This window comes from Chelmon rostratus, chromosome 2 (genome assembly GCF_017976325.1).
Source record: "Chelmon rostratus isolate fCheRos1 chromosome 2, fCheRos1.pri, whole genome shotgun sequence".
Classification (NCBI taxonomy): domain Eukaryota; kingdom Metazoa; phylum Chordata; class Actinopteri; order Chaetodontiformes; family Chaetodontidae; genus Chelmon; species Chelmon rostratus.
In genome coordinates this window covers 12,691,186-12,707,028 of record NC_055659.1, presented here as the reverse complement: position 1 = coordinate 12,707,028, position 15,843 = coordinate 12,691,186, and the positions used below count along the sequence as shown (strand labels likewise).

Genomic DNA, 15,843 nt, shown 5'->3' with positions numbered 1-15,843 from the left:
GCAAAAAAAATAGCACCAAGACCTCTAAGCCTTCACACTTTAAAGCACTTCTTTAGTATTTTTAAGGACACTAATGTATGTTCAAATTCCTCATCATTATTATTATTCCTCATTTTTTAAAGACTTTCACACCTTTCAGATCCTGTGCAGTAACATAACAGAGACCACACAGTGGAAGCAGAAGCTTTCACAGTCTAAACTGCTCTAACGTTTATTGACACAAAACGACAATTTCCATGGAACAAAAATCACAATAACACAACGTAACTGCATTTCAATCCATATAAACTGAGGTGACGTTAAACGCGCCAGACATACGTTGGTTTAACAAAAAGCAACAAGATGAGTCTTTTACACTTACCAGAAATCCTTACTTCCTGGTCAAGTTGATCATGTGATCACGGGACTTGTCAATAATACAATGCACTGTGGGTAAGTAGCCAGCCAGCTAGCTTAGCTGCTACAGAAGTCTAACTCTGTGCCTTATGGTGCATGTACCATGGAGTAAAATATAAAGAACCAAAATACAAACAAAAACGCGCAAACGATGAAGCAGGAGAAAACTGATAAAAACTTGTACGCGCCGTTTCTTTTCATGTCGGACTGAACAGATATGAACGGTTGTTAAGGGTGTAAGCCACCGAGACGTAACGTTATAGTTTGTTATAACCGTACCAGGTTCATGCAAGTGAACCCACAAACGAAACGTTTAAGTATTTAAACAGGAAGATGTTCCTAATTCCGGACATGAAGGAAAAGAGCTACGAGCTCATTTTCACTACGGTGGTCACCGGGAAATGCTATATTAGCTCCATCTGGACACGGGACTGTGCGGCAAGTAGTTAGGGAGCGTCTCCAAACTACACTGCTGGGAAAGAACGCACGGCATTGAGTTCACGTTCAGATGTGCACAAACACCTCTGCAGCTTTTATTCCGGCTTTTCTAGGCAGTTGATTTGTTTCTCATTTAACAATTAGGCAAGCCATATATAGCTGAGGGTACAAAAAGAAACTAGGACTAGGGGCAAAGGAGGGCATGAAATCTCGAAAATATGATGTGCATTTTTTTTATTATTATTTTCTTTTGTTACCTTAAAAGTATTTAAATACAAATATATATGGTGATAAAAAAATACTTTTGGTCTTTTGGGGAATTCTTTTAAACAGCTTTTTAAGTCACAGGATGGGAATTGGTGATACAATCCTAATGTAACCACTTTCAATAGCATAGAATATTTGGCTCTTCGCTAAAGCTAGCAAATATTTAACTGAAGTGCCATAAATGATTGAACTTTGCATCTTACAACTAAAGCATTTCATTACATTCAAGTGGTAGGTGGAACTATGGACTGTTGCTGTGAAATGATGGAATAAAACACTTAAGAGTTGATTTATCACTCAGGTTATGAGTGAGCCGTGACCTTCTTGGACCTAAACTCAGCTGGGACACTTTAAGTGCAGTGACATTCTGTGAGTCATATTAACTTGTTGAGTGAAACAAGGCAACAAATCCTGACAGAGAGCTTTGTGAAGGCGGACACTGTGACCTTCCGGTCAAACTTGTGTTGTGTTGCTCCTCTTATGCAATTTTTAAAATGCTTGATTTAAGTTGACTCAACTGCCAGACAAAAATGAGTTATTCTCTGTAGCTTTACAGATGTGTTTTTAGGTGCAAAAGGGGTGAAATCATTATAGGTAAATTACTTTGGTTAGTGCAAGGGTAAGATTTTCAGAATGGTTTTACTTAGCTGTAATTCACCCTGGTCAGAGCAATTATACAGTCTGAAAAATGCTACTCTATTCAGTAAAGGAAGTTGGGCCCCTCAAAGCCATATAAATGAAATAAATAGACATAATTTGAATAATGTAACATTTCCCTTGGCACATCAAACAGTTGATTGACAGTCTCTGTTTCACACTTACCATTGTCCTGCAATTCCTCTTCATTTTCACTGCCAGTAGGATACCTCCTCTTCATTTTGCATGATCAATTCAAGGTGCATTCTTCAAGACAGACTTACACAAATCACAGTAGACTTCACTAGAATAAAATGAGACCCCTTCAGATTGATTTATACGTCCATGTTTTTCATTATTTTACAAATAAGTACAAATGTCATGTGAGATCAAGCTACTGTACATGCAGTATACCACAATCACGACACACCTCAGAAATCCATGAAACAGACCATTGCCACACATAGAGACATTTTGAGGGGCCATGGACGAATAAAAACTGCCCTCTTAACACTGACCATTTAGCCAAACACCTTAAACAGTCTCAGTTTGGCATGCTGTACAACTGTCTTATTAATTTGTGCCTCCGTTTTAGGCAATCATGAAAAACAACTATGAATCATCGCTATAAATTAACCTCAAAATACTGACTACTTTCATCCTGTTTAAAGAGAAAGAAAGATGAAGAGCGATAATGTGCAGAGGTCCTGCCTGATTCAGTCATTGAAAGAAATAAAAGCTGATGCTGGAGGTGATGATGTTATCTCTCATTGGATTGGAGCTTGGCAAGCTTTCTTACAATAACAGTAACAATAGCATGAGTTATAATTCTGTTTGTTTGGTCAAGGGCACATTTCAGCGGAAAAGCTTGAGCCCCTAGGAACACTATGTTCTGCATGCCCGTGCTATGATGAGTATAGTTAAAGTAATCAGGGTTGTATGGTGTAAAAACATTTCAGTGCCAGCCTGTGGTTTCTTCACCATAACATGAAGAATAAGCCAAAGATATTTAATTCCTCCACCAAGTAATGTGCTACGACATGCTGGACTTGACATTGAGGTACAGATGGCCTAAAAACGTAACCACTTTTATGCTTACCAAATTAAATTATTTTTACAATAGGTCTTGTTTCAACTGGGCGTGTAGCCTGTATTTCTGGTTTCCACATGTTTTATTACTATTCGTGTTGGTTTTGGCAAATCTGTGCGTGCATGCTCTATTTGTACAACTAACAGAGTGCTTAGCTTCCTTTCTGACCTACAGAGAAGTATTAGATTTATCAGAGTCAACTGTCATTGTGCTGGTAATGTTTTTACTGTTTCCACAGTTACAACCTGCATTAGGCAGTTTTGCTGTTGGTGGTCTTCCTTCAGCTACGAAAACACAGTATTGTGCCACTTATTGTTTTGTGTGGAGAGACCACACTCAATTAAACTTGTGATTTAGACGCTGTTGTGTGTTGTAGAGATTGTAAAGTACTTTGAGCCAAAATTTAAGATTTTGGGCTACATACATATTGTAAAATTGACTTGACTGCAATGTATTTATGGAGTGCAGGATTGTAGATTTAGTAGTATAAAGGTACCAACAGGGCAAACTACCCCAGGGGCCTCAGACCTTCAAGATCCCCCAAAGCCCCAGGTTTACTACATGTTAGTTGTTTTTTGGTGATATAATTATTTTCAGATTTGTTTTGGAATTTGCAACACTGAAATATAACAATCAGCTGAGTCCTGCATTGTAACATAATCATTTAGTCCTATTTGCATGTGGGGCCCTGCGTCAAAATTATATATATATTGTATTTTAATGTTCACATTGTGCCTATTCATGCAACTAATCAAATGAACACAAAGTAACTAACCTAAAGAAAACCTAAAGCCAGGTAGTGAGCTGTAGGTTTCTGCACCTCTGAGCAGAAAATACAAAACAAAGAAAAAAAAATCAATGAAGCTGCCATCTGAAGTGTGATGTGTGCACTGAACCAGATGGAGCCTTGGCTGCAGCAGGGGCTCAACATCAAATGTTATCCCAAGGGACCCCCAGACAGGTTAATCCAGCCTTGTATGTAGCATACGCTTCATGTACATCATATTGTATATTCAAACACACACCCTGTTTGTACTATCACTCAAATGATAGGCGAGTTCCAGTATACATAGCAAGGAGCATAGCTGAAAACAACATTAAATTAAATGCTAGACTGAGACCTTTGCTTTCTGTGTTCGGACTTCAGTGAGGCCAGACAGCTAGTACTGATTGTGAAAAGTGTGAAAATCCATTCTTGCAGAAGTGTCCATGAGATTTACACAATTTTTTGTTTTTTTTGCATCTGCTGGCAGAGCGTGATGGCTTTGATCTGTGAACAAATTTAAAAACAGCATCTAAAACATCATTGTTTTGTTCATGTGTGCCAGCCTCACACCGGCTCCATCTTGTTGACAGAGATGTGCAGTAGAGATGAGAGTGCAATCATACACACATGCTCATCTGTTCACATCATCACCTCTTCCAGCTCACTTCCACCCCCCTCTGATTTGTTTGATTTGGCTAAGTAGTGACTCACCAACCCGTCTGTGTTTACTGGACACAAGACCCATTATGGGTTTCTTCATCTAGATTTCGTTGGAGTCATGGCAGTTTGACACATCACAGCCCCGTCCATTCATACACTATGCGGTATGAGTCACATATTCAAAATACTGAAATACAGTAAGAGGCCTCTGACATCAGAAAAATGTAATTTATTGAACATGACAAACTGTTTTTGAAGATCTGAACACACCATTTGAATGGATATTGTGGGAGTGGTGAAATGTAAATTATAACCCCATTTAACTTCAGGCTGGCGTAACCTTTTCTGATGGGAGACATAATTGTGCTGTAATGCTTTGTCTCTAGAGCCTGATGGATGCATTTTGTGTGTTTGTTCCAAATTTTTAATGAATACAAACACGTGAGTCACAAACGTATGGTTGCTTTTCCACAGGATTGTGGAGTAATATTTGATGCTCTTTGGCTAATGGCATGAAAAGAGGTGCTACATCACATTGTAGAGCAGAAAAGTGTAAATAGTGTGAAAGGGCTGTTTTAGTTAGAAGAAAAACAAAATCTTTCTCTCGTTTGACAGAAGGATTTAAGTGGATGCTATACTGACACATCACCTATATGTAGATATAAATTAATTAGTTATTTGTTCTGTTAATAGTTTTTCTCCATATTGAATCTTTGATGATACACTCATCTATTCTACTCGACCACAAACACTTGACAAAGCACAAGCGAGTGACACTAGACCAGACATTTCTATAGATTATTATTGTTAAGATGGTTATATTAATGTGTTAAAACTCAATGAAGTCATTTAAAGCTTGCAAGCTTAAAAACTCTGAAAAAGATGGCTGAAATGAAAGAGCAACAGATCCCAGATCAGCCTTCCCAGGGGTAACAGCTCAGCAGACGCTTGGCAACATTTGTGTTTTTCCTGGAATGACATTAGAGAGCACAACTAATGTCCCATATCCTGTTTTAATGATGAGAAAACAAAGTGACAAACACTCACAAATGCATGGCAGAGCTTGTAAAACGTTAAACATTTCATGTTTTCATTGTCACCTCTCTGCTTCTGTCTATTGATAGTGCACAAAAAGAAATGAATTACAACGATTTTCTTTAAACGCACATGTTGGACGTAGTTTTTCTCCATTCTGGACCAGAGCCAAGACACTAGATTCATGCTCCTCTTTCTGAAGGCGAGAGATCAAATTCTTTTGAGTTTAAAGGTCTCTGGTCTAATACAGACTTTATTATCATTAGCAGATCATAGACAAAATAAATAACATTCAGTTCAGACATTATCCTCAACTGCTGCCATGAGTCTGAACCGGAGGGCAGCAAGTCACAACAATAAGAGCAAACAGAAATAACTTACACTCAAAATACATTTACAGCTTAAGCTCCACTTAAAAAGCTCACCCATGCAAAGGTGTATCAGACATTTAACTGACGCAACAGTCGTTCCCTTCTTATCTGTGAATATCAGCAGCATGTAGACGCCAATGCTTTTGTTCTAACTCTTTGCCTGTCATAAACGAATCTTCAGAATGTTTTTGAAGACTCGTTTAAAGTTCCCGTTGCAGAGCGGGTATATAAAAGGGTTGAGAGTGGAGTTGATGTAACCTAGCCATATGGTAAACATGTGGAGGTCATGGTGCACGCACTCTCTGCAGAACGCCGTGACCATGAAAACTATGAAGTACGGTATCCAGCACAACATGAACGCCGCGATTATGAAGCCCAGCTGCTTGGCAGCCTTGTGCTCTTTGTGGATCCTCAGGCTTTGGATACGCTGGCGTGATTGGTCAATAAACCTTTGCCACGTCTTTCTCAGGGTCGCTGAATTAGCCGGGTCCAATTTGGCATCTTCGACCCCTTCCTCAGTCCAGGGTGGAGCGCGACTGGCGTCGTAGTTGTTGTAGAGCACAGAGGTGTATCTCTGCATGTCTGACACCTGACTGATGTCACAGACGCCGCTCACTGAGTTCGGCACTGTGAGGTGACATTCATTTAAAGACGCCTGAAGTTTGTTCTCGTTATTCCCCTCTGAGCACACGACCTCCTGCGGCACCGTGGGTCGACTCAGAGAAGTCTCAACGGTCGACTGCTTCTCCTCTGGAGACAAGGAGCACCGTTTGACCTTTTGTGCCATTCTGAGTCGTTTCGTTGTGATGGCGAGAAATGAAGTCTGCTGGCACTTCACGCCGATTTTTCTATGAGATCTGGACGAGGCAGTTTTAGTTTTGTCAGCATCCTCGAGGGAATATGCCTGATCTAGAGTGTTCTGGTCCAGCAGGCGTTGTTTTTTAGAAAGTTTCAGTGGAACCTCACATTCCCTCTTGGGTGATTTGGAGTCACTTCTCGCAGGTGTTTGAACATTTTGTCCATTCTGATTTTCGCCGAACGAATCAGTCGGATGAATGATTCTCTCTCTGTCCCTGAGATGTTGCCTCACTGCCAAGTAGATGTGCGTGTAAAACCACAGCATCAAAATTGAGGGTACATAGAAGTTGAAGACGGCAGTGATAACCTTAAACCATGTGACAAAGCGGAAATCTGTGTCACATTTGTTCTCCTCCTCAGGTTTGAGGTCCACATGAGTGAAAGACCTCCATCCTAAAATTGGAATAATCCACATTATCGACAGCAGCCAGGCTCCGGAAATCATCACGCTGGCTTTTCCCCGCGTTCGATATTTCATGTACTTAAGCGGCTGTCTGACAGAGCGGTACCGATCCAAGCACAGGATGAACAGGCTAAAAATCGAGGCTGTGCTCGCCACGTAGTCCATGATGAGCCAAAACTGGCAGACAGCCCGCCCCAGCTTCCATTCGTCCTCCAACAAATACACCAGGTTCAGCGGCATAACTGTCGTCCCCACGATGAGATCTGCCACAGACAGGCTGACGATGTAGAGGTTCCCGACGGTGTGGAGGCTCTTCTCTTTCTTCACGGCGTAGAGAACGAGCAGGTTCATCATGACCGTGAGGAGGGAAAGGAGTCCCAGAGAGACCCCCAGCAGGGCATTGTGGAGGCGGTCATGGAGGGTCAGGGTGTTGTTGCTCCTCAGCGAGTCACCATCGATTAGAACGCTGCTCCAGCTGTTGTTGCTGTTATTGATGTAGCTGCTGAGGTGAGGAGGGTCTGTGGAAAGAGACAGACCAGATTCCATCATGGTAGGTGAGATGGTCACCTCTAGACCCAGTCACATGGTGGAAAACTGCGGACCAGTGTGTCCTTCAGCATCAGCCAAAACATGTGGAACAGGTGAGGAGGGTGTATTTACTCAGTTTGGATCAAACGCTGACCGCATGACGTCCACTGGGCCTTTATGTTAAAAAATAATCCTTTAAATGCTGGAAAAGGCGCTAGACTGTTGTTTTGTTACAGCGTTTGTCATATAAATCCAGACTGTTGACACCTGGAAAACATAAAGGAAAAACACTCAGTTGAGTTGCAGTTGACTCATCAGTGTTTTTCACTTACTTCTCTTGAATGTTTGACCTTCACAGTGCAGAATGATGTATGTGCAGAGTTGAAGACAGGGAGACATACCTATTCATCTGCAGCAGGAGAAAAGGTTTCTCTGTGCTACGGGTTTAAGTTTAAGACGTGCATGTCTGAGGGTGAGTTTCTGGCATAATAACTCATTTGGAAGCCAATCATCGTCCAATATGCCACTAACACAAGTATGATGTAGAAGCCTCCAGTGCACCTATACACTGGGACTGGATTCTTAAGTGAAGCAGGAGACATCTTGCATCCAGCAATTTAAGTTTTGAAATGAAGAATATTTGCACATTCAGATTCTAGATTTTTTAGCAAGGAAGCAAGAGTGGAGGAAATATTCAAATCTTTTATTAAGTAAAAGTACCAATACATACATTTAAAATACTCCTTTAATACTAGTTAAGCAAAAGTGCAGAAGTATTGTAAGCAAAATGTACTTACAGTATCAAAAGTACTAATTATGCAGAAAAATGTCCCCAGTGGCTGATATGTTATTAAATTCTGCTGCGTCAGTGTCTAAGTAGGATTTTACTGTTGAAGCCGCTCGAGATGCAGCTATTTAACCACCTTACATACAGTTAGGCAGTTTAGTCCAGTGGTTCCCAACCTAGGGGTCGGTCACAACATAAATCTAAGGGATTAATCAGCTTTTTTCTTTACTTTTATGTTTAATATTTGCATCTCAAGCTTTTTTTTTAATGAAAGTGTCAGGTGATGTGTCACTGGAGGAGCTGCTCACAACTCACACCTGAAATGTGATGAGGGACCCCGACTAGACACTTATTGGAAAGGAACTGCAAGATGGGGTTGAGTCAACTTATCATTTGTATGTAGGTAAAATCTTTGTCTGAGAAGTAACTAGTTAGTATTAGTACAAAAACACTGTATTTATTATCAATATCTTACTGCAACTCAAATCAAAATCTTCCATTGTGAAACTGTGCCATCCTCCACAAGGCAATATTATTTTTAGACTTCTTTTGTACATAATGTACATATATGTAGTTGATTTTATCCTTATTCTTTTTTATTGTCTATTTGTTCCTGTTATGCATCTCCTTTTTATTCTTGCTGTCTGCCACAACAACATTTCCCTCACGTCCATGTGGGATCAATAAAGCTTTATCTTGTCTTATCTATGATAAAGATAAGATAAAATGTAGTGGAGTTAGGGGGGAAGAAGTATAAATAACATTGAATGCAAATACTCAAGTAAAGTACAAAATTGTACTGAAACACAGTACTTAAGTGACTGTAATTGGTTAATTCCCACTTCTGAGTAATTATGTAAACTTGTTCTGTGGATCAACCATATCGGAAACAACCTGCTGTTCAAAGTCTTAAAAAATGTCTAGAGGCTTCAGAAACAAATGCCCATATAAAGAAACTTAAATACAGCTCCACACTGCACTCTTTTTTGCTTTCCTGGTTTGGATCTATGGTATTAATAGGCTAAACTGTCTCTTGCTCTTTCTTTTTCACTGTCCAGCTGGCTTTCCTCAACACTCACTTAAGGGGAAAGTGGCAAATGCCATCAGCCACACAGCAATCAACAAACTGTGTGATTGGAGGAGAGGAGGCGCTGACGTGCTGCCGGCGTTGTATGATGGAATCTATGTCAAATCCTCTACTACACCATGTATGATCAGACGAGTCTGCATAGCACAGCAAGACGCCTCATGCTCAAACATCCAATATTCTGCAGGAAAAGCACTTATCTCCACTGTTTCGGGTATCGACTTTTAAGAGAGTAGACTGAAATAAACCGTTGCCATGGAGGCAGGTGGGCGTTTCTGTACATAGCTTGTGCAGACTTCTTGTTCCGTGGTTAATCTGTGAATTGGAATAAGTCACCCGGCCTTTTTAAGAGCTTCAGATTCACAAGTGTAAAACATTACGTAGACACTTTTTTTTTTCCTTCAGCAAAAGAGAATCATCTTGTGTGTTGCTTGGCCAGTAAGACCATCACATCCCACGCATGTCGACTAACTCCTCTCCACAAAAAAAAAAAAAAACTGGAGAGATGCTGGAATTCAAAGTGCTGGAATCAGTGACGCTAGTGCACATGTATAAATCAAAACAAAAGCCAACCAGCTAAATAGCCAAATGAACAAAATGATTCAAACTGGACACGTGAGGTTTGTTAAAAAGAACAAAAATCCATACTTAAATGTAAATATATGTGAAATCTAAATCATTAAAGACAGAGAGAGGGAGGAAGGAAACTGTTAAATCAAATCCTGCCTATCAATCGATCTATCCTTTTTGTGTGTGTGTGTGTGTGTGTGTATCTGTGTCTGCTTACTCACTGATGACACACACGCTCAGGAGGAGGGAGAAAAAAATGTACCAAGCTCACAAAGATTTAATGATTAGTGGGAGATAAAAAACGCTCAACAGCAGCGGGGGCTGTGAGGGTTTCTAGCAGAGCATCGTCAGCGACTGACTCACATTTAAATGTCGTCGTGGTTTTGATTTTAAAATTGAGAAATGTTGGAAAATTAAAGATTTGTTTCCTTTCGTCACCCCTCGTGTTAGTCCCCCGCCAACTCAACAAAAGAGAGGCTGAACGTATCAGAAGACCCCATCTAGAGACACTGACAGGAGCAAGACAATCTGCTGAACATCAAACTAAATGTCAGAATGGAGAAGAAAGGTGATTTGAGTGACTTTGAACGTGGCGTGGTTGTTGTTGGCAGGCAGGTTTAAGTATTTCACAAACTGCTGACTTACTTGGATTTTCACGCACAGCAACAATCTCTAAGGTTTACGGAGAATAAAAGAGAGCATTTCCAGTGAGTGTGAGGATTTTCTGGGTAAAATTGCTTTGTTGATGGCAAAGGTCAGGAGAACCGCCAGAATGGTTCTAGCTGATGGAAAGGCAACAGAAGTATTAAGGTTATTTACTTAACAAAAAGTACTAATACGACACTGTGAAAGTAAAAGTCCTGCATTGAAAATGTTATTGAAGTGAAAGTTTTTTTAATGTAATCAGGAAAAGTATGAAAAATAAAAGTACTCAATGCATAAAGATGCCCTCTGTGACTGTTATGCTGTTATATATTATATTATTATTACTCATGCATTATTGTAAAATAGGGTTTTGCTGTTGCATTTGGTTGATGTGTACATTTTGAGCTAGTTTGTATAAGACCGCAACTGAGCATTATTTTTACTGTGGATTAATCTGCTGAATATTTTCTGCATTAATCAATTGATTACTTGGTTTGTACAAATTCAGATAAATAGTGAGAACTGCTCTCAGTCCACCCTCACAATGTTTGGTTTGTCCAACCAACAGTCCAAAACGGAAAATGACTGAAAATAGGAAAGCAAATTGGGAGAAAATCTTAACAGGAAGCTGAAAACATGAAATGTTTTAAACAAATATCAAAACAGTTACATTTCCTGTCAATCAGCAAATGAATTAATGGACAAATCATGTCACCTGTATTTGTATATGCTGGTTAACTGATAGCAAAATACATTTGACGAGCTCTACGTTTGTTTTGTTTGCAGAAAACATAATTTGTAAAGTTGCTCATAACCAAAAATGGTAGTGGAGTAAAAAGTATGAAATGTAGTGCAGTAGAAGTATAAAGCGCCAGCAAAGTACAAGTACCACAAATGTGTATTTACAGTAAGTACAGTATTTGAGTATATGTACTTAGTTACATTCCACCACTGGGCAACAGTAACTCATAGAACCAGTCGTTACAGCTGCAGCATGCAGAAAGCAGCAGGAGACCACAGGCTAAAGACCCCCTGTGTCAGCTGACAGGAAACTGAGGCACAGACCGCTACAGCCTCCCCTAAAGAGCTTTTCCTGGTCTGAGGAGTCTTGATTTCCGCTGCGGGTCAGAATTAGTGAATTAGTGCTGACCGTGTGTCCACCCCTCTGTGCGCACAGTGTGCCCATCCTCTGACGGCTGCTCCCAGCAGCACAACGCGCCGTGTCACAGTACAGCTCAAATCACGTCAAACTGGTTTCTTGGGCATGACAATGATACGTTTACTGTGCTCAGATGGCCTCCGCAGCCACCAGACCTGAGCCCGGCAGAGCAGCAGTGGAGTGTGGTGGACCGGGAGACTGGCATCGTGGGGTGCGCAGCCGACAGACCTGCAGCCACGATGGACCAGCGTCTCTGGGAAGTGTTTCCAGCACCTTCATTCTGCTCCAGGAAGACCTGCGGCAGCTCTGAAGGCATGAGACGGTCCAGCCCGGTTCTAGCAAGGTGCTTCAATAAAGTAAAAGATTTGGAGCCTCACATAAGCCCCGTTAATTGATGCCACTCAGTTAACAGACACCTGTTTGTTGTGCCTTCCTCAAAACTCTTTGGCTTTATGTGCATCTGAGATCTGCGGTTGTGAACATTTTCCTCGCTCTGTTTATAGCCTCTGTGTTTACACATGAACTGCCTCCGCAGCACAAATATTTAAGAACCGTATTACTCACCGAAATCGCAAAGAATATGAAGCTAAACAGAGAGCCGCCGCGCGTTTGCTGCGTGTGAGCGGCACCCTCTCCACGGAGGAGCGGGATGTTCATCCGGCACTATCCAGCTGATTGTTCATGATGATCAGCAAATGACCGCTGCCTCTCTGATCTCATTACAAAAGAGCGGGGACACAGATCAGCCGTGTTATCGTTCGTCCTGCTGGGTCCTGAAAGACCATCCATCAGAATGAACGATGGCTCTCGGTGCGCAGGAGCCACCTGTTGAGCCGCGGCTTCATCTCACACGAAAAAACTTTCAGCAGATGCGCAGACACTGCAATAATAATGATAAAATAATAAAAGTTGATCTTTTAAGTTTGAGCATCAGAGTGAGAGTTTCAGACTCACCGGGGTTGTGCATGAATCCCAGCCTGCAGTCCGGGTCAGAAAACGAGTGAAGGACAGAGGCTGGAGTTGCAAAGAAAAACACACACACTCTCTCTCTGTCTCTGTCTCTCTCTCTCTCTGTCTCTCTCTCTCTCTCTCTCTCCCACAGATCTGGACTGAAGGCAGACTTTGGAGTTCATGTGATCCACCACAGAACAGTTTGAGCCATAAATTCAGCCTTGTGACTGGGAGGGGTTTTCACCTGGTGGAGGTGGCGCATTGTGATCCAGTGCCATGATTCACTGTATGATTCACTGTAGTGTTAATTACACACACACACACTGTGAGCAGTGGGGGGGGGGGGTAACCTCCTCCAGTGGAATCTGGACATTAGTGGAATGAGAAAGCTGTAGGAGGTAAAGTCGGACGTTTAACTTCTACATCATTGCAAAACATCTGTTTAAATCTCTTAACTTTCATTCACAGCTGGGACATTGGATGGAAAGCCTGCATGGGTGAAGGGTGAGGGTGGGAGATGGTTGAACACGCTTGAATGATGAAATTCAGCATCCATCGCGCCAAGCAGTGTCAACTGTTTTCCAAAAACGCACAGCTGGACTCCAGCAGCGCTGACCGGGTGTGAACAGGTTGAGTGAGTTTGGGGGTTTCAGGAATCTTTTCGCTTTGTTCCTCACCTGAAGGGCCACCTGCTCCGGCTATCTGGCTCACCAGCTGTCTCAGGACAGCATGTCTGCCCACAGCAATGTGTGTCTGAGCACTGCCAACGTGGGCTGGTGTGGGACACAAAGAGGACTGGTTTATCTCGGAGGTTATGCCGACAGCTGTGTCTCTGCTTTAGAAAAATGTGGATTTGCGAGGTGTGAATCATGATGCATTTCCTTTGGGAAGAGTCCAAGGAGGTAGCCTACAGCAAAAATCAACACATCCTATCTGAGGAGTAAAAATAGTCATTTAAGTGTCAGAGTGGCAGAATTGAACCAATACAAATGGCCTTGCTGCAACATTTGTGTTGCCACTAGTTTTAGTACACCTGATCTAGAAAGTCATATTTAGTTGTGGGTACTTTTTTTTTAATAGTTTTGCTTACAATCTCTTATTTACTGAAAGAAGCTGTTTCATCATTACCCAGTGTTAATGTAAACGACAGCATTTATTTTGTGGTAAATTAATTGTGTCTCCTGACAACAGTTTTACGAAGTGTTCCTGAGCCCATGTAGTAACATCCTTTATACAATCATGTATTCACAAAGTGGTGAACCTCGCTCCATCCTCGCTTGTGAACGACTGAGCCTTTCCAGGATGCTCCTTTAAAACCCAATCATGATACTATCACCTGTTACCAATCAACCTGTTTACCTGTGGAATGATCCAAACAGGTGTTTTGGAGCATTCCACGACTTTTCCAGATGTTTGTTGCTCCTGTGACAACTTGTTTAAAAAATCACACATACAAAAATCAATGAAGATCAACACTTTGTGTGATGTTTGAATGAAGGTCAAACATCACACAAAGTACTTCAAGAAATGCAAACTCTCAGCTTGCTCCTCAAACAATAAAAACACACTCATCTTTCTGGGGTTAATAGTGTCCAGTGTTAGCTGTTGCTTATACGGTCAACAAGAACTCAGCATGAGCTGATGTGAATTCTGATTTTCTGTTGGGACGGTGTGTGCTCTCAAAGGCAGCGCGGAGATAACGAAACATCAAGCATTCAGCACATCTCACAGCAGCGAGGCGATGAGGCTCCTAATGACCCTGCTGATGTGCTGATTCTGAGAATTAGCCTGGGATTCATCTTGGGCTCCGACCCGTTGTGAAACGGCTACTCGGCCAAAGGGGGTTCTGATGCGTGTGACCTGCTGGCAGTGAGGCAACTGTGGGGGAAAGTTCATGAGGTCAGAAAACACAAGTGCCAGTATTATACAAACAACAAGCGTATATTTAAACAAGCGTATATTTATGATGAGGCGTCTGGAGATGCAAGTTAAAGTTGAGCCTGATAGTGTCGGAGAGGGCAGCGTGTCCTCCAGCTGAACTCTGAGTCAGTGTTCTTCTGTATGCAAGCAACAGGTCAAGAAATACAGACATAGAAAATAAAAACTTTGGCCAAATGGTGGCATTAAAGGAAAGGTCACAGACACTAAAGTCAATAGATTCTCCCCTCTCGGGAATGTGAGTGTGCTTGCTGGATTTTCTGACACTCGTTATGTCTCTCAGTCAGGCAGCTGACTCCACACTCAGTGTTGGAAACATCATGTAAACGGAGAATACTTGAAAACACTGAACATCATGTAAAGAAATATGAAATACTACATACACACTGTTTGAACATACATACGTATAGATGTTGCCAAAATATCCATGAGCTGATTGGTCCTGGTAACAGATGACGCAGTGAAAATGCCCTCTCGCTAATTTAAAGTGTAAGTAAGCTAATTTTCAAATGAGCAACACGTGATTGCTGTTTTTAACCGCCTGTTATCATGTGACTGATGTTGCACGCTTGACACCTTCCACTGGCTGAAGAAGACAGTGAGATGAGGCTGAAAGCACCAAAATGCCAGTAAGTGAACATTTGAGCCATGATTCTGTTGCACACATCTCCAAAGGTTTTGAATTTCAATGCTCAGTTCATTAGTTTTGCTGATATCTTATGGTGGCGTGTTTTAACTGCTTGCGCTAATTGTTGTGTATTAATTGCTTGCATTGTCCTAATTTGCCTGTTGCACACAAAAACGTACTCCTCTAAGCTTTTTTTTTTATTATTATTCTCAGCTGCTTCATGTCGTCCCATTTTTGAATGCTGTGTGTTTTATTGTTTCACTGTTTTAACAGATATATTTCACATCAGGCCAAGGGTGCAGGTGCTTTCATTTATCTCAGGCAGGGCGGACCTCTCCTCAGGGACTGGGTGGGCACGTCTCCATCCTCACTCTCCTGTTTGTTTTGTCGCACCTGTTGGCGTGAGACAAATGACCCCTCCTGGAATCTGGAGTTTGGCGACAATAACAAACCCTTAACATCACTCTGCCCAACTTCAGCCTGAGAATACGTCCAAGTCATTACGCCTTTTTACACGCGGGCTGCGCCGCGAGAACAACACGTCACCAGCACAACAGTGGCAGCTGTGAGGGTGCCGGCAGACAACTGCATACTTGAACTGTAGAAAGAGGCTCTGGGTCTGTTATGTGC

General features: G+C 41.7%; 2 protein-coding genes across 2 annotated transcripts in view; both read right to left on the bottom strand.

Annotated features, from left to right (window-relative positions):
- atg7 (ATG7 autophagy related 7 homolog (S. cerevisiae)) overlaps positions 1–798 on the bottom strand; it is a 72,060-nt gene extending 71,262 nt beyond the window's left edge. The window contains exon 1 of the mRNA XM_041951694.1: positions 362–798. The gene's annotated coding sequence lies outside the window, so the exon portion shown is untranslated. The remainder of the gene's footprint in view (positions 1–361) is intronic.
- A 4,386-nt stretch (positions 799–5,184) lies between these two features.
- hrh1 (histamine receptor H1) lies at positions 5,185–12,779 on the bottom strand. The gene is made up of 2 exons (XM_041959925.1): positions 12,651–12,779; positions 5,185–7,715 (listed from the first exon to the last, which is right to left on the bottom strand). Exon 2 carries the CDS (start codon positions 7,467–7,469, stop codon positions 5,823–5,825), a length of 1,647 nt encoding a protein of 548 aa, XP_041815859.1. The 5' UTR covers positions 7,470–7,715; positions 12,651–12,779; the 3' UTR covers positions 5,185–5,822.
- Positions 12,780–15,843: the final 3,064 nt, after the last annotated feature.

Coding starts and splice junctions, on each gene's coding strand:
- hrh1 (XM_041959925.1), bottom strand. CDS start 7,469: ATGATGGAATCTGGTCTGTCTCTTTCCACAGACCCTCCTCACCTCAGC.